The following is a 25131-nucleotide window of genomic DNA, read 5'->3' on the forward strand; positions in this document are numbered from 1 at the left end:
GTGAAAAAAAATCCCCATAACCCGGGATCAGAAGTGCATATAGAATGATGAACTTTCAGAGCTTTTGAAAACAAAGGCCAGGTCCAACATAAAATGGACGTTTTTGTAAGGCAAAGGATAAGGGACTGAACTGAAAGTTGCTTTAGCTGAAAGTACTCCCTCCCCTGGCCAAAGCATTTAGCTTTCCAGGGCTTCAGCGTCACCATCTATAAAAGAGCTGATCTGTAATCCATCCTCCTTCGCACATTATTCTGACATCTATAACTTGGCAGGATACTAGAAGCTGAAGCGATATTTTATTTTGGTGAATATATAATAACATATAGGGGATACAAATATTAGCTGCAGTAATGCCTCATGTTGAAATGCCTTGTCTGTATATTCGTATCACAGTGTTATTTACCTCAAACCACTTTCATTAATTAAACTTCTTACCACCACTCAGGACAGGATTTTATTATTCCCATTTTGCAGATTAAAAAAAATTAAATAAGACTTTACAGTTTAAATAAAAAAGACAGCTAAGGTTAAAACAAAAGTTTCTGAATGCAAGACTTCCATCTTCATATTCTGACTTCATACAGCTATAAAAAATATCGCCACATTTCAATTTTATTATTTTTATGAATTTAGAGTTATATATCTTGATACCAGACTTGTGCTTCTAGTCCTAAATACAGAGAGCTGTATATTATTACCTGACTGTGCAGATCAAAACAAAACTTCGAGAACACAAAAAAAAAGGTGTTTCATTTTGCTATGATTTTTACAGCCTAAACCCACGGTTTCTAGCTCAGGCCATCTCTGCGATATTTTAAGGAAAATCTGAAGCTGAATCTCCAGTTTGCTGTTGCTACAGCTTTTTGGAAAGGACCTTCTCTACATGAGAGCAGTACAATCCAACTAAACACCCACTCCTTATGAGTTCCTTTCCACAATGAATGAATTCCTTAATCACCTTCTTGAAGGCTAAAAAAATCCCCCATATGCTGACTGTCCAATTCCTTTCCTAAGATTTTACATATGTACACAAAGAATACTTGCCATTGGATGCATGTGTCAGAGGGGCATTTTGTGCCCAGGTGTTCTTCTTTATGCTGGAACCTTATCTCTGAGCACTGGATACTGTACACACACAGCTTTATCTATGCCAAAATGCAAAGAAGCCAAATAAATGTGAGGAATGCCTGAAGAATCACAATTTCTGGGAAGAAAGATAAAAATTGTATTTCACAGTATCTTAGTGATCAATCTAGCCTGATAAAAAAAGCTTTTTAAATGCCTGGGGCTCTTGACACTTTTAACAAAAATTTATTTGTACCTTCTTTACCTCAGAATATAATTTCTGGCTTGCATTGCTTAGTAATTGTTCTGAAAAAGGAATACTCCTTGACGCCTAGAGAAGCTGTGGATGCCCCTGGGAGTGTTCAAGACCAAGTTGGATGGAGATCTGAGCAATCCTGTCTAGGGGAAGGTGTTCCCGCCTATGGCAGGGGGTTGGACGATCCCTTACAACCAAAACCGTTGTATGCTTCTGTGATTCCATGATTTTCAGGGACAGATGAGTGCACTTAAATGTAAACAATTGTACTCTTCAATATCATCAATTAAATTTTACTGGTGTCAGAAAAGTACGGTGCCACTCAGTAATACTTTGGACAGAAATCGATTAGGAGCAACAAACAGAAGTTCTCAAAAATTCCGCGGAGCCGCTACTCAAGGACTGGTTTCTGGCTGCAATTTAAAATCTGGCATTGTCATTTTAACCAGACATTGACAGGGTTATCCTTTGGTTTGCAGCCCACTGAGCAGCACAAACCCACGGTGACCTGCCAGTGCTGAGGCTGGCCGGACAGCACGCCCGTGGTGTACGGGAGCGAACACCACGGCAGCCGGTGCCCCGCGGCTCGGCAATTTCTCCTCGGGGACACACGGCCCGGCGCTGGCACCGCGGCGCCGGGGGAGCACGAAGCGCCCACACCGGCCCGGGGCGGCGGCGGAAAGAGCGGCTCGGCCGCCTCCACAGCGGAAAATTCGGGCACAGAGCGAGGAGAGGGGAGAGCGGAAAGGAGGAAAAGGAGGGAGGGCGAGGCGGGAGAGAAGGAAGAAGGGGGGGAGGGAGGAAGAGGGAACGAGGAGAAAGAGGATGAAAGGGCGAGGGAAGGAAAGGGAGCGTGGCGGGAGGGAAAGGGGGAGAGAGAAGGGAGGTCGGGACGAAGGAAAGACGGAGGGAGGGGGAGTGGGAGGAGGAAGGAGCACGGACGGAAGGGACACCTCGCGCACCACCCCTCTCGCCTCGCTCTGGGCTCCCTGAGGGCCGCGTAGCCCCGCCTTCCGGGGCGGAGCCTCGCGCGCAGCCCCGCCCCGCTCCCTTTGTGCCGGGGCCGCGCGCGCCAGCCGCAGTCGCGGCTGCTTCCCGCCCGGGCAGTGCGTGCCCGCCTTCTCGCTCCTTTTTTTCTTTTTTTTTTTTTCTTTTTTTTTTTCCCCTCCTTCTTCTCTTCTCCTCCCCCCTTTCTCCCTCCCCCATTCTTTCCCATTCCCTCTCCCGCTCGCCATGTCGCTGGGAGCCGGCCCCGAGGCGGGCTTCTCCAGCGAGGAGCTGCTGACCCTGCGCTTCCCCCTGCACCGCGCCTGCCGCGACGGGGACCTGCCCGCCCTGTGCGCGTTGCTCCAGAACTCGCCCCGCTCCGACCTGGCGGCCGAGGATTCCTTCTATGGCTGGACGCCCATCCACTGGGCCGCGCACTTCGGCAAGGTGGGGCCTGGCCGGGCGCAGCCGGCGGCGGGAGCGGGGGTGGGTACGGGAACGGGAAGAAGGAGAAGGGGAAGGAGGGCGCGATTCCCGCTCGCGCGCGACGCGGCGCCATCTTTAACCCTAGCGCGCGCTGTGCCGGGAGGCGCCACCGCCCCCCCTTCCCTCACCGCCTGCCGCTCCTCAGGGAATCGGGCGGGACGGGAGCGGACAGCCGTGGCGCTTGGCTCTGTTCCTGTCCCCGTGGTCAGCGAGGCGTGGGTGGCGCAGGTCACGGGGCTGGCGGCACCTGCCGTCTCGGCATCACTCGTCCCACCCCCGCTGCCGGCGGCAGCCGCCCCTCTCCCTCCCCGCTGCTTCCCCGGGTGACAGCGGCGGCCTCGCGCTCGCGGTGCCAAACGGCGCCCGGGCCGCCGGCGCAGGAGCGGGTGACGAGGAGCAGCCGATCCCCTCCAGACAGCCCCGGCGGACGCCGGCCTTGCGGGCTGGAGGCACCGCCGCGGCGCGACCCCTTCCCCGCCCTCGGCTGATCCTCCTTCCTGCCGGCCCTCCCTCCTTCCCTCCCGGGGCGATCCGCGCTTTGTCTGCGCGCTCTGGTCGCGGTCCGTGTCGTGCTCAGGCTCCGCACCTGGAGACCGTTGTGTTGTGGTGCCCGTGTTATGACAACCGCCTCGTTAGGAGTTGAGGCAGAAGGTGCTTGTTGTGCCTGTAAGGCGCTTCTCTTTTGCCTTCAATAGGAAAAATAAATTGCTGTTGGCTCATACGTGTAGAATTTTCTGTATTGGCGTCGTTGCATTGCAGAAAAGACCGAAACAAGCAGCTACGCTAACTTCACGTCTTAGAAGGAATGGTATTCTAATTTTTCGATTTTCGTATATGCTTTTCCTCTTTCTGATGCAGTAAGTATCTCAGAGTATGCAGAATTCCATCTTAGAGGGTTGGGGTCTGTTTTGTTTTTTTTCTCATTGATTTGTCAGAGTTCAGAATTCGAAGGGCTTTTGTTCTTGTTCTCCCTCCCATTTCCCATATACTTCTATTTGCTTATTGGTTGTGTGCCAGAGGAGAAAGATGGATGTACTTAGGCAGTTGTCACGGTTTATAAAAGGACATTAGGAGATGGTTTCTATACGTTATGTGATCTTATTTGTAGTTGCTTCTTTTAGAAAAAGCTTTAGCTGAGTACTCTTTCAGTCCTAAAACAAAGCAAAACAAAAAACTCGAAGCCCACAAAATCCAAAATGTAGAACAGCCTTCTATCTCTTCAGAAACAAGCTAATTATCTGCACTCTGAAAAAAGTGGAGTGCCTGTATTTTCCTTATGAAGTATGCCTGCAGAAAATATTGATACTAATTGGCCTTACAGTCTTCTGTTTTTTTTCTGTCTTGTAAGACTTTCTTTTCAGTGTGAGCTTCTGGCAGCCTTGCTTTTGCAAGATAGTGGTTATTGGATTATTGGATATAGATTTTGGATAGTGTACGTGTTGTTTTGATTTTTCCTTTAAGCATCTTCAGCTTTCTGCTAGCCATCTTAGGTTGAGTGAGCTTTTGTGTGCATTCCAGTTTCTCTTGAAGAGACTCACGCAGAAACTGCAAACAAAGGGAACAAGTCGGCCTGCAATATGTTGTGCTTGTATTTGCTATATTCATTCTTGGGTATGGGCAAAATTTGGTGGGTGCTGGTGTTGCATATGGGGGGAATCTGAGATGAAATGAGACTTGCAAAGGTAACATAGGCTATAAATGGATTTTATGGAATTTTATGTATGTTTTTTCCTTAAAACCATCACATTTGGGCAGCAATTTATGGAAGTTATCTACCTACCTTATAGTCTAGTCAAATTGTGTTCCTTTCTCAGAGCCGGAGACTGCGCAAGACTTTGAAAAAGTTGCAGTAGTGTAATTGAATCCCATACCCGACTGGGTTTGTGTTTGTGTGGCATGGTTACACTTATACCTTTCACCGGTTAGCAGTGTTGCCAGCAGTGGCACAAGAGCTGCTCAGATGCCTGTCTTAATGTCTGTATTTATGGCGCTTTTTTTTTTTCCCCAAATTCCCATTCATCAAAACAAAATGGAAAATTCTTCTGTTTCTCAAAGTGCCACAGTTTTCAAATGCTAATTTGTGAAGTGTTCATTAACAGTTACTGAACAGGTCTCTTTCTCTTTACTTCTTTGTTTTTATAGGTTTTGTGGGATTTTCACTTGTTTGGGTTTTTTTCTTTTCCTGGAAGAAACTGTGTGATGACAGAACTTCATGTCTCTCTGATCTAGGGCCAGTTAGTAACATGGTCCACCAGACATGTATGAGTTCTCACTGCAGCTCTGCAGGAGGCTGAAAAGACAAAACTGATTTAGTTATTTTCTGGAACTACTTGTAAGCAATGGAATCTAAGCCAGTTCATACATATATACGTGTGGCTGCACACAGCAGGAATCCAGGTTTGGTGAACTTTAGAGTTTTCTTTCCCTCTGCCTGTGGCACAGGTTGAACATGGAAGATGGCTCTCCCTGCATCAAAGGGCAGTACAGAAGAATTTTACAGTAAAGCTGTGTAGAGCAACAATCTTGAATGAAGTATTCTTCAGGAAGGAAGTAGCAGCGGTGGTCAAATTGGATATAAATGAATATGTGCAAGAGGGAAGGTGGCTTATGTCCCGGGAGGGGGTGAATACTGGTGTAATACCAGTACCAGTAAAAATGGGGTCTTCTACAATTATAAATGAAAACACAGAGTTCTTGAACAACTTACTCTAAAACATACTTCTACAGCTTGCAGGTAATACTTAAAATGCCAGCAAAGTCAACTGGAGGTGATGGATATTGCAGCTCGTGTTTCTAGTTATACTATCTGGGCATTTAATGACAGCATGGATCTCCTTTTAGAGATAGTAGCAAGTGCAAATTGACTTGCTTTGTTGAGTACCTGTGGTGGAGTTCGTATATTCAGGGCATTCCCTGACTGCAGAAAAGTGCTTGTCTGTTGATAGGTGAATTAATTCCCATTAGAGTATCTGTATTTTAATTGGAGTTAATTATATAGTGTCCTAAATTAAACTGGTATTCCATAGATTTCTGAGAAGGTGGGTCAGCATTTAAAAGTGTTAAAAGTCTAAAAAAGCTACCAGAGAGGTAGAAAATACAGGCTTGCATAAAAAAATATTTTGGTCTTAATTTTAATTCACTTTCTGTTGGATTAACTTTAATTCTCCTTTTAATCACTTGCAATTTAATTTTTATTTTCTCTGAGCACATCTATTTGCTTGTGCTCTTCTGCTTTTGTTTTTTGTCATTTGACTGTTTACATTATAGGAAGCAAAATAGTAGTAAATATGTTCTGTTTCTTTTGGAACAAAAGTGGTAGAGATAAAAATGCCTGTCTCTTGCTTGGCGTTTTGCCAGTGTTGTGGACTATGTGGAGGCCTGTCTTTCTTCACTAGATCCATTTAACCTCTGTTTTAGGTTGGAAAATATCCACCATATTAAATTATTAAATTTAGGTTATTTAATGAAAGTGGACTTGTGTGTCCTGATATCAAGCATAAGTGATCAAGTGAGGTATTATTTTTTGTCATGTTGGCTTTTCCTGTTCATGGATGTAATTTATCTCATTCTTCCATAACGTTGGAAGAAGCAGGTTTTTCTGGCAGCCATGATACAGAAGATCCATACTCAAGCTTTTAATGGGATGAAATATTTTATTAATTGTTAAAGCCCTATGACTCCGAAGTTAGAGTATGCAAAAAAAAAAAACAAAAAAAAAACAATGTTTAAAAATGAAGTTGCATGGATAATCATGGTGTGTGGCCATCTTAGATTTAAACAGTGCAGGATGCAGATAAGTACTGGTGAATCAGTTTGTGTTTTTCCCTTTTCAGTTGATGGGCTGTAATGCCTGTCTAATTAAGGAGTTCTTTCAGCCTCATGCCTGTGCAGGAAATATTATTCTTTCCCAAAGTTGTAATGCTTGTCTGGTAGTGTTTTCAGATTAACTGTATATAAGGTCTATTGCTCTAAAATCTGGCTGAAATTTATTTTTGCATTCAGTTACCACAGATGAACCTCTTGGTGTAGCTGGAGGGGTGTTTTCCATTACATGACTTGTTAATAATTGCAGTGTAATAATTAATAATTGCTGAAGATTGCGATGTTATGGCTGCTAACATGTGAACATCAAGGAAAGTCTTATATTGGCACATACAAAATGTAATTCAGTAGTCTAGTGTTGGAGTCATAAATTTTTTTGCACCAGTTATTGGAGGTGATTTTTTTTTTTCCAACAAAAATGCTTGTTTTCTTTTGAAAGGTACTTTGGCAATGTTGATGTTTATGGAGCTAGATTCATTAGTATGCAATATTCAAGTTTTTCGGCCTTACTTCATGCAGTTCATGGTAAACTGTGTTCAGCCTTAACTCCATTAACGGTCCAAAGAAATTACTTCTGTATATTCCAGAGGATATGGCTTGTTTGAATTATATGAGGGAAGGAAACAAATGAAGTTCACAAACTATTTGCAAAACTAATATGGAATACTTCTTTACAGAGGTTGGTACTTTTATGTCGTGTGTAATTCAGCAAGGTCAGGAATTTACAGGTTGAGAGAGGGAGAAAGAAAAGCTGACATAGAGCAACAGAGAGCAGTGTTATAATCCTGATGTTGATACTTCTGAGTCAAGCTGCCAGCCTGCTTTCAGGTTTTTAATTGTTTCTTTATGGACAGACTATTCCACAGCTGTGGTGTGGCTGATGTTTTCTTTAGTTGTGATACACTGAGACACCCACAGATTTGTTTGATATGATATGAACCAATGCCTGAGCCAGTGTAAGGGTCTCTGTTTTGCTGTTGCATTTGTGTGCAGTGGTATTGGTCTTCTACCCACAGTAAATGGATGCCTAGACTAAACTGTTTATTTCAGCGTGGTGAGTTCCTTTTCCTATCAACAAGACAATGTTACTGTGTAACAGGAAAGAAGTGTTGTTTTGACTATTTTTGAAAGTTGAGGTCGTTCAACTTGTGGTTTGCCTAGTTTCTACAAATGAGAAGTTATGAACCTTTAAAAATAGTATCTGGTTATCTGACACTTCTGGTTAGTATGTTAGGAAAAAAGGAAAGCTTATAGTTTGAGAGAATACTAAAATTTTTTAAAACAAAAAAGGCTTTTATCTTTGTGGTGCCACAAACATGCAGACTGTTTTGTTTTCAACAGTTTCTTATATGAAATGACAAGAAAATGGTGGAATTAATTTATTCCTTGTATAGATTTAACATATTGTATATTAAGTATTAGCTTTCTTGACTAATCTTCTGTCACTTCAGGAATACAATTAAAGAAATGAAAAATCTTTTTTTTTTTTCCTGACATATCTTTCTCTAAACTCTCCTGAGAGTACAAGTCCAGCATCTATGTATTTCCTAACAACACTTTTGTTTTGGCAAATACTATAATGTATTCATTTAGCACATGCTTATTGTCATAGCACATCTGTGTAACATTTTTGGGTTTTTTTCCCTCATGTCTTTAAAGCTGGAGTGCCTAATGCAGTTAGTAAGAGCTGGAGCTTCTGTAAATGCCAGTACAACACGTTTTGCTCAAACACCAGCCCACATTGCTGCTTTTGGAGGACATCCACAGTGCCTGAATTGGTTGATTCAAGTGGGGGCCAACATAAACAAACAGGTACGGATTAATGTGTATTTCACCTATGCAGATAGTTTTGCAAGAAGTGTCTTGTTCCCTTTTTATGACATGTATGATCTTTACATTAACATAGGGGTAATTTATTTTTGACATAAGCTGAAGTCAAATGACTTAATGATCAGTCATAGACATTTTACATTTCAGTAGAGATAGGACTAATAAATGACCTTTAAGCCTCTAGAGGTTTGGAGGATATTTGTTTTAGGAGTTGTCATCTTGCTGCTTCTTGAACAAAATGGTAGTGTTGCCTTGGTATTGGCAGCATTAGCAAATACTCTGATATTGTAGTGCTGCTGTAGGATCAAGAAAAAAAAATAGTGAGGAACATAATACTTACTAAATATGCTAAGAATTGAAAAATTTACCATTGCCTACAGACCCATGAGACCTTTGTGGTGCTTCATGATTTACTCATACATCTAACTAGTAAGGGCTGCCTTGATTTATTTTAATGTGCATCTGGTTTTATGTTTTTTTTTTTTTTTTTTTTTTTTTTTTTTGGTTTATTTTTTTTTTTTTTTTTTTAGTTCTAAAGCTTTTCTAGTAGCTTTCTGAAAATATATCAGAAACATGTACTTTACTAACAAAGAATGAATGGGTGATTTTAAAAATTTCTTTTGGTTTTTTTGCCACAATTTTCATTAGTTTTATGTGAGTATGTAATTATTTGGTAGCAGAGAGTGCATTAATATAGAAAAATTCCTGCAAAGGGCTGTTGTACTCTGGTACAGTAACAGAATCAACATGTAAAAACTATCATGTTTTTTAAGAAAATGTTTGAAGTACTGAATGAATCTGTTATGTTTGCTGGGCATACATAACATCCTTTCTAATGGTAATCAGAAGCATTTTTAATAATATTCTATGAGAGTAATTAATACTACAGCATATGCTGTTGTTAAAAGCTGTGGTATAGTGCAGCATCCATAAAATGTCTGGCCTGTTAAATCTTGCATCATTACTTTTCTTAAAATATTTAAGGGCCAGACTGCCTTTTATATGCAGTAGAATTAAGCTAAGTCTGCTGAAGAACTTAAACATTTGCATTTCTAGAGTTTGGTTCTTTTTTTTTTTTAAGCTGTGCAAAAATAAGAAATGGGGAAGTTTGTGTTGAGTTTTCAGAAAAGAAGTCTGGTGCATTGAGAACAGCTGTGAGACACCAGGAGAAATGTAGAAACAATGAAGGTGGCTGGATGCAGAGGCTATAGATCGCATCTTCTCCTTGATACCTGACAAAAGTAACTTATGCAATAAGTTATTGCTGCATAGTGGTAGAATCTTCAGAAGAGAAAATGCAAGAACTATAAATACATCTGGAGACCAGGTAAGAATGTAAAGAAATGGTGATTAGAGAGGAAACATGGCATGCACAGAATAAAGATATACAAATAACTGCTAAATGAGAAGAGAAGAATGAATGAAAGTGAATGAATGAGAAGAATGAAAGTTTCCAGCTATGAGGATAAAGAGAAGAACTGACCAGTGAGGTTGAAATGGAGTTGAAGAACAAGCTTGATGTCCTGGAACATGATGAGGGGGAAAAAAAATCATGTACAGTGAGTGAGGTTGTAGCAAAGAAGAAAGTAGCAGCTAGCTCCCAGAAGAAGAGGAGAAGAGTGTGGAGGGAGCTCTCCATGGGCTAAGGGCAGCATGCAGATGACTAAAAGAAAGCAGAAGGCAGTATAATATGCAGATAAAAATGGCCTGGAGACTCATTCCAGTTTAAAGAAGTTACTAAGGCAAGCCAGTGACTCGGGAGTCTGTATGTTGATGGCTTGTTGCCAGGATAAATGATTCTCCACACAGTCAAGTTTTCAGATAGTGATGATAGAATCCTATAGACTTCAGGGCAGACTTAGGCAGTGACAGACCACAGACACAAGAGAGATGGGTACTGAGAGCTGACACTGTGGGTGCCTTGTGTGTCCTTAATGGTAGGCTCAAGTTACAGTTGAATGTAGTAACTATGTAGTAACTACTTTTTGCCCCCACAAAATACTAATTGAGCATATGACTAGAGGTATTTTAGACTCAGTTCAGTGATAAAATAAGATACCTCTGGGTAATTAAAATGATAGTAGAAACAAAAATGTTTTCTAAGTTCATAGGATGCAGCTTGTCAGTCACATTGTTTTCACATGCACAAGCACTGAAAGCTAGGCAGAGAGCCTTGGTGATAACTAAAGCAGAAAACTTATCCCACAGATGGTTGGAATGTTTCATACATGGCTATGTAAAACACAGTGCATGTTTTGCTGTCCCCAGTTCCCTCAGCTGTTTATTGAATTGCAGTCAAATTCTACTATTGTTTGATTTGAACTCCTGAAATTATCTCAGTTCCTTATTTAACTTGCAAGCACTTTTAGGTGATCATTTAGGGCTCCCACCCACACTTTAGAGCTTTTGGAGCACTATTTCCTGATGTGTATTTTGTTTATTCCTTCCAGCTCGCTGACTGATGCTGTACTCCAAACAGACATAGTCACTGGCTAATGCTTGTGTGAGGACAAGTGTTCATGGACACTGGATACAAAACACATGCTGAGAAAGATCTGGGAATGCTTGATCTTTAAACTAGTAAACTTTTCCTTCCAAACTGACTTCTGGTCATTGGCTACAGACTAACCCTTCACTTCTGGAAAAAGAAAAGGATAGCTTCTGAAAAGGAATCCACCTGAGTCTCTCAGTTTTACTGTTAAACCTCTGGTACTCAGTAGAATTTGCATGCATGTTTTCTCATATCTGCCCTGAGGTATTGTATTGTAGCTCATGCTGCCTGCCCTGAAGTTTAGGAAAACTTAGAAATGTCTTACCTCATTGCTGGTGATAACTGCCCAGGACACTTCTCAGGCAGCAGCAATGAAGGACAAATGCTGAAAACTCCTTGTCCCAACTGTACTTTGCTCCCCAAATAAATTCTGTGAGTAAATCCTGGGATGCCCAGCGCACTTTTATATAACTGTACGTGCTGGCTAGAATCACTCTGTCTCTCATCAGCAGGCAGTTCTCTACCCCCAGGATCACCATATAAAAATGCACAGGAGGAAAGCTGAAGTGCCAAGCAACGGTCGGTCTGCTTCTAGCCAGCAGTGGATCTAAGAGAATGTCCTACTGTTTCTGATTTTTCTTTGTTTTTTCTTTTTTTTTTTTTTTTTTTCCCCTCTGTGGGATGTGCCTGCTAATAGTTCTTAGTGATGTGACTCGGGACCTGCATTTGGCTGCCTGCCTGCTCTAGTTCACTGTAACAGTGCAAAGCAATTATCCTGCTACTTTTCCTGAGGATTTTTTTGTTTTATCCTTGTCACAACACAGATTGATTCTGGTCTGTTGTACATATTAACATCAGATAATTAGTACTTTCTGATTTAGAAAACCATTAACTTTATTTAAACGTATTTTTCCCTCTAGCCTCAGCCTATTAAACATTTCTGTTGTACATTGCCTTTGTTGATTGGCCAAAAAAGCTGTTGTGTGGCCTGTCATAAAGAGAAGGGTAAAGAAATACCACACTCTTACAGGGGATGCAACTTACTATTCATGCAGTCAGTTATCATCACATGACAGTGATGGCAGATAAGTTTAGGAGGGTTAGGCTTCCCATAGAAGCAAGAACTCTAAGTAGGCTGATACCCTTGGTGGGGAGGAAGAAAACATTCTTTTGGCATAGTACAATTTTTATTTTAAAGAAAATTGGGTTTAAGTACAGATAAAAATATTCCATCATTTCTAATTTGCACTCAAAGGCCTTTTTAGCAAAGGAGGAAAAGTACTCAGTGTTCTTTATTTTCTACTTCCTAGCTTCAGAAAGGCTAGGATACTGGTTCTAAGAAGTGTAAGAAATTAGTAGTGTTTGGAGGTGTGATCATCTGATAGTTCATTTAAATTCCAGTCAGTTGAGTTAAGGAATGGAGTTAGTTTGTGTTTCTTACCAATGTAAGGGCTTTTGTGTCTTAGATATCACTACTAAAAGTATTTTAGAAGTGCTTGCATAGTGTTGAGGTTTTACCCCAGTGGATACTTAAGCACCCCACAGCTGCTTCCTTGTTCCCTCCACCCCCTGAGGTGAGGGGGAGACTCAGAAGGGAAGTTTGAGAGCTCATGGGTTGAAATAAAGACAGGTTAACAGGTAAAAAAGGAAACATAAAAAGAAATCCAAGAAAATCAAGTGATAAAACATTTTTTTAAATCTCACAGCACAGCCCAAAAATCTTTGTAGCTTACTACTACCTGACTGATGCCCAGCCAGTGCTGGAGCAATGACAGCCCCAGTTCTACTTGCTGAGTGTGATGTCATATGGTGTGGGGTAATTCTCTGGTTCGTTTGGGTCAGTGGTCCCAGCTATGCTATGTCCTAGCCCACTCCTAGCTAGAACATTTGTGTACTAAAAAAAACTGGTGGTCACAGATCCAAGACATCTTACCAGGTACTATGAAGAAAATTTAACTCTATCCAATCCAAATCAATATACATAGTTGAAAGCTTTCAGTGTAAATGAATGTGTGTAGGAGCCTTTTATTTTAAAAATAAATTCCTGCAACTAAGTTGGTTTTGGTTGGGTGGCTTGTTTTGGTTTTGGGGGTATTCTTTTGGGTTTTTTTGGTGTTTTTTTGGATTTTTTGTGGGTTTTTTTGTTTGTATGTTTTTATTTTGTTTTTTTTTGTGGTTGTTTTTGTTTTGTTTTTTTTTGTGGTTGTTTTTGTTTTGTTTTTTTTGTGGTTTTTGTTTTGTTTTTTTTTGTGGTTTTTGTTTTGTTTTGTTTTTTGTGGTTTTTGTTTTGTTTTTTTTTTGTGGTTTTTGTTTTGTTTTTTTTTTGTGGTTTTTGTTTTGTTTTTTTTTGTGGTTGTTTTTGTTTTGGTTTTTTTTTGTGGTTGTTTTTGTTTTGTTTTTTTTTTTTTTTTTTGTGGTTGTTTTTGTTTTGGTTTTTTTGTGGTTGTTTTTGTTTTGTTTTTTATAAGTGGAAGAAGTGTCAAGGTACCAGTGAGTGAAATCAATTTAATCATATCCAGGGACTTTGAATTTGGAGGACAAAATAGGAAATGTGCTCTGAATTCAACTGGACCATCCTCAGGCCAACAGAATTTTGGTCCCAAAAAGACAGAAGGAGGAAAAACGGAGTAAAAAATGGCTTTAGACTGAATTGAAAAAATACCCATATATGAAAGAGGCCTGGGAAGCGAGTTTGAGAAAATTATTTAATCAGTAGAGGAAATGTCTTTTGAGGTTAAACTGCATATTGAGGAAATGGAAACTGATGAATCAAGCATAGATTTACTGATTAAAGCCAAAAACAGCAAAAGATTCTTCAGCCACATAAGTAAAAAGAGAGTAAGGAAGGAAGCTAGATGTTTATTCAGTAAAATGAAATAGAAGTCAAAGGTAGTCTAATCATGACCCCAAGCTAGAGAAAAATGCCCTTGTCTATGTGAAAGGGTAGGTGTCCTTTCCAAGGAGGAGGAAGGCATTCAGCAGTGAGTTGCAAAAACTAAATGTCTCTGATGCTTCCTGAGTTTTTTGCCATTTCTTTAAGAGCACTGTACACAAAATATTAGTAGCCACAGAACCAATCAGATGTTTTATCTTGAATGCTAAATTAATGAAACTTAAGTTTCTGCTCATTTATTTATAATGCATCCTTTAGAATGTGAGACCAGTTTAGGCTGTTGGTGCAGTGTTGCAACAGAGGGACAAGTTCTGTTCTAATTTTGAAAGGCCAGTACAACTCATTGATGCTTTGCTTCCTGAAATATTATTACAAAAGTAATTGTGGTAGACTCAAGCAGAGATGGGGAATATGACCAATTCAAAGGATTATGAGGTGTTATCAGAAATAATCAGGGATTTTAGAGCTTCTCCATATACAGTAGCCTCTTTTACTCCACATAACTGAAAAGAGATAAGGAAGAAGTGTCTTAGACATATGAATGTGCTGACAGATTAGGCTCTGAACTGCTCTGGGAAACTTCTTGGAAAAAACTGTTACTTTGTTTTCCTGTTTGGTCACATTCATTCCAGTTGTTGAATCAAAACAGAACTGTTCTGAGACACATACAGAGTACTTCTGTTTTCTTCTGTATGCATGGTTTTGGATGCATTGAAAAATAAGAGAATTTAAAAAGCCATCTTTCAGTGGGATATATACATATATATTTTCCATTTAATCTAGTTTACAGTCTAGGGAGAATTTCTGAGGAGAGCTAGGAAAGTGTTTCAGTGCAAATATATTTGGCCACTTAAGAGAATTTCAAAGCAACATAATAGTAGTGATGACTGAAATCTGCGTTCTGGAATTAAAAGAAATGCTATAAAAAGCTAAATCTCTCTATTCTGTAGTTTTTAAATTCCTTAGCTTTAGACACATGGTTTTCTGGGCCAGTGATTGAAAGCAGCCCTTCTTAAGACATCTATTCTCTTCTGAAATACTAATCTTAGTGCTGTTGGGTGATGAAGTGGTAGTTGCTTTAAGCTTAGCTCATTCTTGCTGGAGAGTCCTTTTGCAAAGGTCTCTCATACTTTTTGTGTTTCCCCACAGCAATGTCATAATTCAGTTCTGTAGATCTTACTGTGGGCAGTGTGCTAGGTCTATGGGGCTAGGGGAGATTTTGTTACCTCTGTCATATGCATGGCCAACTAATCCTGAACTGAACTTCATATTGAGTGATCATTTTTTAACTTAGGGTTGGACTTGTGGATACTAATGCTGACTAAAATAGGCAAATCACTTAACTTTCTGTACTTCCACCACTTTAATGAAGGGGGGAGGGGAGGAAGCTGTAACAGAATGATGAATCGAAGACAGCTTCTATGATTGGAAAATGTATTACACCAAGAAATTTTTTAAATGGATAAATTAGTGTCAGATAAATTTCCATGTATGATAGTTTAAAAAATTGTATCCTGTCTTAAACTTGTCTCTCATCCTGTTACTTCAGGGGATATTATAAATAGGAAAAATAGCATAAACTTCATTGGAAAGCAGTCTTCTATCCATCAGCTGCAGACATCCATTTTGGAAGAAGGGTTGTATAGCTCTCTTCTAATCTCTAAGGCATTTGCTGCTCTTTTCTGTGTCCAAACTTTGTCAGCCTCAACAATTTTCCTTCGTTTATAAGAAAATAAACTCTGCTGCCACTATTGTTCCCTGCTGGGTGTGTTAGGTAGTTCACTGTTTGGCTGAATATATGTCTTTAAGCACTGGTAAGCTGGTTTACCCTCAGTGAATTTGTAGCTTGTTATAAAGATATTTCACCATGAAATAAAACAGTCAAGTAGAAAATTGAGAATGCATACCTCATAATACAAAATTCATTTTCAAGTTATACTTACATGGTCTAAAAGGTAGGATTGAATTTCTCAAAAGCTTGGCAGAAAATTTAAGACACTTAGTAGCTTCTGGGTAGTATGATCATATTTTGCATATATTCACGTTTCAAGCAGAGCTAAAATGCAACCAGTACAGTGGAGTTAGACGTACACTGTTGTGTGTAAACACCGGTGAATCAGTAAAGTAGCTGTGTTACTTTAATAGCTAGTGTTGATAATTTAATAAAAGGAACAGGGAGCTAAACTGGGCACATATAGTTAGAATATGTTTAATATCTGGAACAGACTAGTGAAGTCTGTCAAAAGTTTGGATACAAAGAAAAGTGGGAAGAAAAAAAAAAGGGGGGGAATATCGAAACCCTTGCTACACTGTGGAAATGCTGAGGCTTAGTCACATTAGCAAGCCAGGAACAACATTTACTTGCTACTCCAAGGCAGTGTTTCATTGTGGATTCTTCTCCGTGGTTCTCAAAACTGATGTTTAATTGCAACTACTGAATTTCCTTTGCAGCCTGTAGATCATGATGCATGAATTTACCTGCTTCTTGCTTGGATTTTTAAAATTGTTGTAAATCCTCCCTGTTACGTGTGACACAATTAAGGGGGAGGAGTTCCCTGAAAAGCAATACTCTACCCTCAGTATCTCTTCACATTATACAAAAGAATTAAATGATTGGATGTGCTGGTTAATAACAGTGGAATACAAATTGATGAAGAAAATCAGAAAAGTATATAGGATGTGAATCAATGTGTATGTGTTGGGAGGGATCCGGCCTGTCCTATGAGTACTGGACATACATCCATTACAGTAGAGCTCTGCATGTGTGCTCTTTTCCTGCTGATTGCTGGTGGTGCAACACTCAAGGACTGAGGTAGTGTGTCAGAAAGATCTGAAGGCAGCACAGTCCCACAGACTCAGCCTTGCTGCTCCCGAGTTCAAAAGGACTTGCGCAGTCCAGTGTATCGGGAAACAAAAGTGCCCAGAAGTGAAGGTGTTAAAATAAAGTGTTATGTGCTGTTTACTGGGAGGGTTAACCAGTTTTGCTGAATATGAGTCTGCTGATTGCTGAGCTGTTGGATAAGGCTTGTCTTGGGAGTTAAATGCCCTTAGCATTGCTTCTTGCTAGAAGTCTAATGTACACAAGAGATAACTGCAGACTTCAAAGTAATGATAAAGCACCTGATGTATTTGCTAGCTAATAATAAATGCTGTTTTTATGTATCTGCTATCTTAAATAAAGTGAATAATGTAATAATAGTATTTTAATTTTTAGAGATATTATGCTTGACAAAATGTAGTTTGTCTTTACAGGATTATGTTGGTGAAACTCCTATTCATAAAGCAGCACGGTCTGGTAGTATGGATTCCATAAGTGCCCTTGTGGCTCATGGTGCGCAAATAGAGTAAGTGAGGTATTTTTTTGTTGTTGTTGATTGTTCTGTGTGTAGCTGACTAACTTAGGTTGGTGAACATAGATACTAATTTCAGAAAGAAGGGTCGAAACAGGAGACACATGATCAAAATAATAATGACAACTAGACATGTTCAACTGTAATGAAGCCTAAGATATTTTGCATGTCTAGTAATAAAGTTCATTTTCCTTAAATGATATCATTGTGCTACATTAGTGTTGCACATACATCTGATACAGTAAAATATTTATTGTGCTTCTGTCAGATGACCCCAAACTGTACACTTTATTCAGCACGTAGTTATTTTTTACAAGAAATCTACACCTTGCACTGGTGAATAAGTATAGAAAACAGTGCAAAAGCAACGTTATGTGCAAAACAGCAATTCATACACTTCCCCATTAGTTTATTACTGTTTATTAGTGTATTGTGTATTTGCCCTGTTAACTTTTTTCTTTAAAGGTTTATGTACTGCAAAAACACTCAGAAAAGCTCACAAACTTTTGCAACTTACAACATGGACAAAATGGATGCAGTTTTCACCTAGAAATGTTGAGTATAAGCTCTGGCTTATAAATAATACCAATACTTTAGCAATTTGTTTTAATTAGAATTAGCTTTATTATCTTAAATGGTAACTAGTTACTGTGTTTTAACCTGCACTATGAAATTTTGAAGTTGTAAGTGAAATAAGAATCATGTAGTTAATTTCTTGTTTTACCCTTTGGTTTCCATCTTACTGTTTTTGTAATGCTATCTTGCTAAATCTACCATAAAATTTAACTTGTGTAGTGGTGTCATAGAGTATTCAGGAAATATATTACTTTTTAAGTTAATAGTAGTGAACTAATTGCTTTGTATGAAGAGATTTCTTAATAGAACAACGAAATAAGCTGTCTCAGTTATTGGCAAGCACATTAAATCAGTCTTAAATGTATAATTTTCAAGTTTTCACTCACTTTTGGATATTTTTAAGATAAACTTGGAATTAAATTTACTGTGGAATTGAGCAAACCTTAATTATCATCATCAATTAGTATGTAATCTTGTGGTTTTTACAAAGTAGCCAAGCAAAAGAGAAGTTGTGGAAACGTGAAACAAAGTGAAATGGGTGATACCTGTCTTTGATCAAAGCTATTTGCAGCAGAAGCAGCCTAGGTTTCTAGGAGTTTTAGTGAACAGGAAATAATTTGAATTCTCAGTTTTCTAACTTTGAATTCCATCAGTGTTTCAGTAGACTTGTCACAGGTTTTATAGGTAATTAAACATTGGATCCTATAATGGGACTGGTAAAATCAGGGATGCAACTGCAAAAGACTTGTGGAGCAACCCAAGTTTAATCATTTGAAGGATAAGCAATCAGCCCTGTCACCTGAGGGAGTTAGCTATTTTCTGGTAGCAGTGAGGATTTTATTCCTTAGAATCCAGTTTCCAAGTTCAGTATGTTAAATTAGGCCAAATCCATGTATATGCTTTTGACACTGATTAATTTTGGGTCATCTGGTTTTGAAAGCTGGCCTCAATTAATGGCTATGTAGATTTCCTCGTTTTTGTAAAAACTTGAAAATGTAGATGCCCTGAAAGTTTTGGCTCCTTTATTTTATGGCTTCAGTAGAAGAACAGGAGAGGGATTTTAGTCATATATTCAAGTTTTAATTTGTATATATTATTAAACTGAAATGATGATTGACTGTGTAAGACTAAGGCAAGAAATTTATGAAGTACAGAACTAAGCAGTAATTAGAATGAAACTGCTCATCTGTACTGATGATGAATTAAGTGCTTTTTATTTTTACTGGGATTAGATCTTCTAATCAGTTTTGGTTTTGTTTTGTCTTTAATTTCTTACTATAGTTAGCAGTATTGAAGTCTAGTTTCATAAGGATGAATTAAATACCCCTTGGGACTGCAAATAGTTAAATACTACTTTTACATTATACTTACAGTATATGTCCAGAATGCCATCATCCCTAGTTTTTTTACAGCAAGCAGAACAGGGATGCTAAGATTTCATTGTTACACAAACACTGTAGCCAGTAATGCAATATTGCAAGAAATGTATTTTTTGTTAATGAGTGATTATTGGGAGACTGCTGTTAAAATTAAATAACTTAGACTAGAGAAATCTTGTTATCAGTGTTTACCACATTTCTACTTTATTCCCTTCTTTGGTTACATTGGAAGACAAAAAATATTGATAATAGTCAAGTTAAGGATACAAGTAAGAATTTTAGTTTTAATAAAATAGCCTCACTTGAATTTTTCTAGTTTACTGTATATGAGGTTTGTTAGTGTATTGCTTTTACAGAGAAAGACAGGATGTTGCAGTCTATAAATCTCGTTAAGCTGTTGCATTGTTTTCCTAATTGATGAGAGAGAATTTGGGTCTCTATTCCTGTGTAAATTTTTAATAATATTAAAAAATAATAATTGTACCCTAGTGAAAATATTTTGATTTTTTTGTGGTATTTACCTTCTCATTTTAGCTGAAGCATATTCTGTGCACAGTATGTCCTACAGCCATAAAAATGGTTGCTCCACTAACTATGGTATTCATGGACCCTTGAAGAGGGGGAAGCAGGTGGTCACAATGTCCTCATATGAGTGAAAAGGTTTGCTGTGTAACTGACTTTTTAATGTGGATAGTACCTTTTAAAGTATCCATAATTACTGCTGGATTTTCACTACAAGGCATATTGATGCAATTTATGTATGGTTAATTGTGTATTATTTATTGTGACAGACAAGTGTCCACAGCTCTTTATGGAGGAAAAGCCTTCTTGGTGCCATGTTTTGTTTTGCTGTTTTTCACTCTTATGTAAATGCTGTGTTTTAATGTAGTTATACAGATTGTATCACAGCATGTATAAAAATAAAAAATTTAGCTGTAAACACAGGACACCATTGAATCAGAAAGAAGCAGCAGATCCAAGCGTTGATTATTCTGACTTGTCTCATGTCCATTTGCATGTCGTGCACTTGTGCATTGTGTCTACTTATTTCTGAATAAAAATTCTGCAGCTGTCACTTAAGCAGTTGTGTATTCCTTCGTGTCTTGATTTAGAGCCAAGATGGAAGCTTCATACACTGTATTATCCTGGGATAGAGAGGTGTAACTTGTGGTATAGGATGTGGCTTAGTATGCACCCATCCAGCTGAACACAAGTTCTTGCTTGCTTTAAGGGTTTTATCGATCATGATAATTTGAATAGTATTGTAGAAAAGCTTTTTATTTGCCTGGCAGAAATAGTCAGGTTTGGGTAAATTTGGGTTGTATTCCATGGTGGAATATTATGAGACCCCCCCCCAAAGAGATAATTTCCATTCTAGTTTAATATACTCTGTGGTCTCAAGGTTTGAGTAGAAGGGCTGGGATAAATAAACCAGTACATCTGTTTCCACCAGATAACAGGTTAATACTGTGATGTTGACGTGGTTTAGGCAGACACTTCAGCCACTTTCTTGTTAAAGCTATCTGGCATTCATCTGAGTGTGTAAATTCAATGCCAGAAATATCCTATTGCTGATAGTAAATTTTTCAGCAAGACCTTTATTCTCATTCTTTGATAGGGACTTATTTTATTTCTTCTTTTCAAATTTGTGTATCACCAGCTGCATTGCATTGTTTAAAAAGGCAATATTAATATTGCTTTCTTCTTCATAACTGCTCTCCATCCTCCAAACAGGAATCTGTCTGCAGTGATTTTTTTAGTGCTGCCGGATTAGTCCTTTGAAATTCTTGTATTTCTGTTTCACGTGACCACTCTTGTGATATCTCATCTTTTATTCTTCTCATTTCATACTTTTGAGATTTCTTGACTTACTGAAAACCAGTCACCTCTAGTGAAGAGACAGAAGCGTAGTGTCATTTTCATGACAACACAGAAGTCAGCCATTCCTTTGTGATGCCAACCCTCAGTTCCTTTTCAGTCTGGAGGGGAAGCCTGTTCTCTTGAAGGGTCTCATGGTTCAGAAATCTGTTCAAGTTAATAGATAGCTTCTTGATTTCTTAAAATCTTAGGTGGTCCTAGCAGCTTTTTAGTATGAGCTTGTTTTTCTTGCCTAGCTAACTTTACAAACAAACTTCTAATACTGAACTGCCATCCATTTCTGGTGTTGACATACTTGTGAAGTGCCACAACCATGTCACCTCTTTACTTCAGAAGTTGTATTACAGCATGGATTCAGTGTAGAAGAACCAACATCCTGTTTTCCTACAGTCATTAAATTAACCTCATCTTGAGAGTAATGCTTCAGGATCTTACTGATCATTTGGACTTAGGTGCTTTTTCAGCAGAGAGGTTCTTATCTGTTACTTGATGTATGAGTGCTTGTATAATCTGTTTGGTACTTTCCAAACTCAGACCCCTTCATACACATTCTTTTTATAAATTTGATTGCCTAATTGCCTCTAGATACTAGTTAAACTGCTGGATTAATTGCTGTTGTTGCATTAGTAGACATTGCTGTATAATTAAGGAAAAATATATAGCAGTTCTTGTTTAATTGTATGTAACAAGCATTTTAAGGGCCATTACTGTAGTATTCTTGTAGTGACCATTTTTTAGTGTAGAGGATACATGTGTTGGAATTTATTCTGTCTTTCCCATTTTATATAAATCCTTTTGGAAAGGCAAATTTGAAGTGGCATGTGCATTTCAGTGGTGAAACACTAATTCCCCTTGAAAAAAAACTCCAAGAAGAACTTGGTGATTTCTTTTCATGTTTGGTTTCCGGTTTTGGTTGTAGCAGTGCTTGAGATGGTTTGTAGGAGCTTGTGATTATGAAGTACAGCAGTAATTTGGATTTAGGCTGAAGGAAAGATTTGGAAATACCAAAGCGCAATGCATATGTGTGGGTAACTGATAAAAAAATGAGAGAAGCTTAGTCTTAGAGTAAACCAGTCTTGAAGAATGTAGTTTTCAGAGTTACTGACATTCCTAATAATTGCAGGAAGCTGAGGCAAGCTCATACCACTGAATTCCTGTTCAGTTGGAATGCAGATTATTCTTAGAGGGGGTGGAATAATGGTGATTACTGACATCAGTTACAAAACAGCGTAGAATATAAGAGGTTGTGCTTTTTATGAGTAAAGTAATATCCATCATTATAGCAATGATACTTATGACCTTTCTGAAACGTAAAGAGGAAATTCACTAGATACATGGGAGCTTGATAGGTTAGCTTATTCATTACTGAGAAACTTTATAGCACTCGTTTCTTGAATTTTCTTCAGTCCAAGAGAGCTGGGTCAAGAATATCGAAACTTTTATATGCGGATAGCTTAGGTTTCTGACAGGAATGTTAAGAGTTTTTTGTTGGGATTGATCTACCTTCGCATAAGATATTGCACTAATGTTCACATTAACATATGCAGTTTCTCTTAAAATAGATTTGGGTTTTTTTTCTGCCAAGATAAGCCATTCTGTTGCTCCTCTGGCTACAGAAACCTGGGTACAGTTGAGTCAAGTGGAGAAACCAAAGTGTTAGCGGACTTAAATACAGTGGAAGAAACAATTTTTATCCCAAATATAGTAGTCTTGTTCTGATGGTTAGTCCAGATGTCAGTGGTAGTGATCTGTAGGGGTGCTGTGCTTGATCTGGCAGTAGTTTTTGATTAGATACATGATGAGAGGATTGTTTATAGCAACGTCTGTTCTAGCCTTCTGTCTTGATTTGGGTTTTGTTTGCTGATCTGGTTTGTGTCTTTACAGTTAGGTTGTTCATAGACCAAGTAGCACCTAGCAGCCTGGACAAAAAAACCCAACCAAACAAAAACAAGAACAAATACTGCCTCCACCCAGAAAGAAGAAAAAAAACAAAAAAACAAAACACAAATCCAGGAGGTAGTTGTGGTGTGGCCCAGAACATATTCAGGTTGGTCAGAAAAGTTTTCTAATGTCTGTCATGTACTACTGATTACAAGATGTATCTCATGGCGTGGAGGCTTAACAAACCATGGAAGACCTTTTGTAATTATGACTTAGGGAAAACACTACTCTTTGGCTTCATTCTGTTTTGCTTGATTGGCTCATATGTGATAAATTTTCTTAAAACAGGGAAATCTAAGTTTTTTATGAAACTCATTTTAACTGGTTTTAGGCACTTCAGCAGTTCCTTAATCCTAAAGATTTTATGTCTGCTTGAGTAAACACCTCAAGTTATTTTTGACACCAAAAGGGAAAAAAGAAAAAAGTGTAGTTGGATAGTGTCCTTATTATGGGAAAATAATGAAACCATCTACTACCTATAGTCCTTGAATTCTTGATTTTTCCCTGTTTTGGGCACAGAAATACCATAACATTAATTTACCTCTTTACTTCAGTTTTATTTCCAAACTTCCACTGTCCATGCTTTTTGTGCTGAACAGCTTGAACTTTCTTTCAAGTTTGGCACGTTTGAGAGTAGCTTGCTTCCTTCATTTCTGTAATTCTAAGTTATCTTTGGGTTTGAGTTGCTATGTTGAGGAGAAATAATGTCATTTTATTTGCTACTAGAGTCATCTTGGTAGAAATCTGTGTTGCAGGGTTTTATCTTTTGAAGTCAGTTTGCTCTGAACCTGTCCTCTATAGTTTTCCATTACACTTTCTTCATTGTTAGTGACTTTATTTGTAATTCTTGCTCTGTTTATAGAAACATGAAAGCAACAGCAATGATAATTCTCATTGTCATAAGGTTGTCTAAGGAACTCTTACATTCTCTTTGTGTTTAAAGTGGCTGTGGTACTATAAAGATGCTTCTTTGGAATTTAATTTCACTCTAGTGATCTAGGAAATACTTTCATTTTAGTAGGAAATGTCTTTTCTGTTATGCTGTATTGCAGTCACTGTTGTTTCAAGAGTTACCATAGTCTTTTGTACCTTCCCTTTGTAAATTGTTTTAGAAATCACTTCTTAAATAATGAAATATGAATTTAAAAATACTGTTGCTGGTTCCAGACCACGTCAGGCCTATATTGTTCAGGGAAGGGTTTATTCGGAAATGTGAATATATTGTACAAAAGGTACCGAAAATGAAGTGTATGAGGTCTTTAGTAAAGCATATAAACGGGAATTACAGATAGAACAAAAAACCCTGATGGTGATGTTTGTGATAATTGCAGCATTGCCTACAGTGGTTAATGAATTCTTTCTTCTGCCAATGTTTGCTCAGTCAGGAGTTGAAGTATCTAGGAGCTAATTATAGGTGCATAATTCATACTGAACTTTGATTTGCCTGTGGCTTCACAAAGCAGAATCCTTCTGTCCAGTATGTTACTCTTGTTGGATGATTTTGGACATGCTCACAGGAACTCTCCCACTAAAGAGTGTAAAATAATTTCAGCTGCCAAATGCTTTGTTGTGAAATAAAAACTTGGCACCAAGTTGTGCTTTTGTAGATGCCCGGTGTGTAATTCTAGCATGAGTTTGTATAGCTACCCCAGCAGTGAAGCACATCTGTTTAGTTAAGATTATTTTTCTCTTGGTATCTGGAAAAAAAAATAAAAAGTATGAAACAATTTTATAACTTATGTATTTGGACACCAAAGGGTTAAAACACTTAAAGTTTAGTATTTGAAAATAATTTTGCTTTAGAAATTTTAGACTAGTGTACTACTGTTTATATAGGAAACAGTTTTTCTCACTGTGGGCTTTTTAGTGTTCTGATCTTTTTTTTTTTTCTCTTTCTTCTTTTGTTTTGTTTTAATCCTTGTATCTGCTAATTTTTGTATAGGAATAGCTACTAATTCTTTTGAGATACAGCCTACTAAATTTAAAGTAATTGAAGCCATGAGTTGACCGGTAACTTTAATCCATTCTATATAAATTTCAGTGAAGAATTGAAAAATTGGTTTCAGGATGAAAGTTATAATGCTTTTAAAGGCATAAAAAGCTTAGTATCTTGTTGTTAAGGTGGTCACATGATAATGGCTTACATATTGAATAATGTGCTACAGCACTTTATGTAT

General features: G+C 38.4%; 1 protein-coding gene across 1 annotated transcript in view; it reads left to right on the forward strand.

Annotated features, from left to right (window-relative positions):
- Positions 1–2554: 2554 nt before the first annotated feature.
- Positions 2555–25131, forward strand: part of ANKRD10 (ankyrin repeat domain 10) — a 38075-nt gene continuing 15498 nt past the window's right edge. The window contains exons 1-3 of the mRNA XM_062487994.1: positions 2555–2755; positions 8276–8428; positions 17083–17174. Coding sequence (XP_062343978.1) covers positions 2555–2755; positions 8276–8428; positions 17083–17174 — 446 coding nt within the window. The remainder of the gene's footprint in view (positions 2756–8275; positions 8429–17082; positions 17175–25131) is intronic.

The sequence above is a fragment of the Cinclus cinclus genome, chromosome 2, assembly GCF_963662255.1.
Source record: "Cinclus cinclus chromosome 2, bCinCin1.1, whole genome shotgun sequence".
Taxonomy (NCBI): Eukaryota; Metazoa; Chordata; class Aves; order Passeriformes; family Cinclidae; genus Cinclus; species Cinclus cinclus.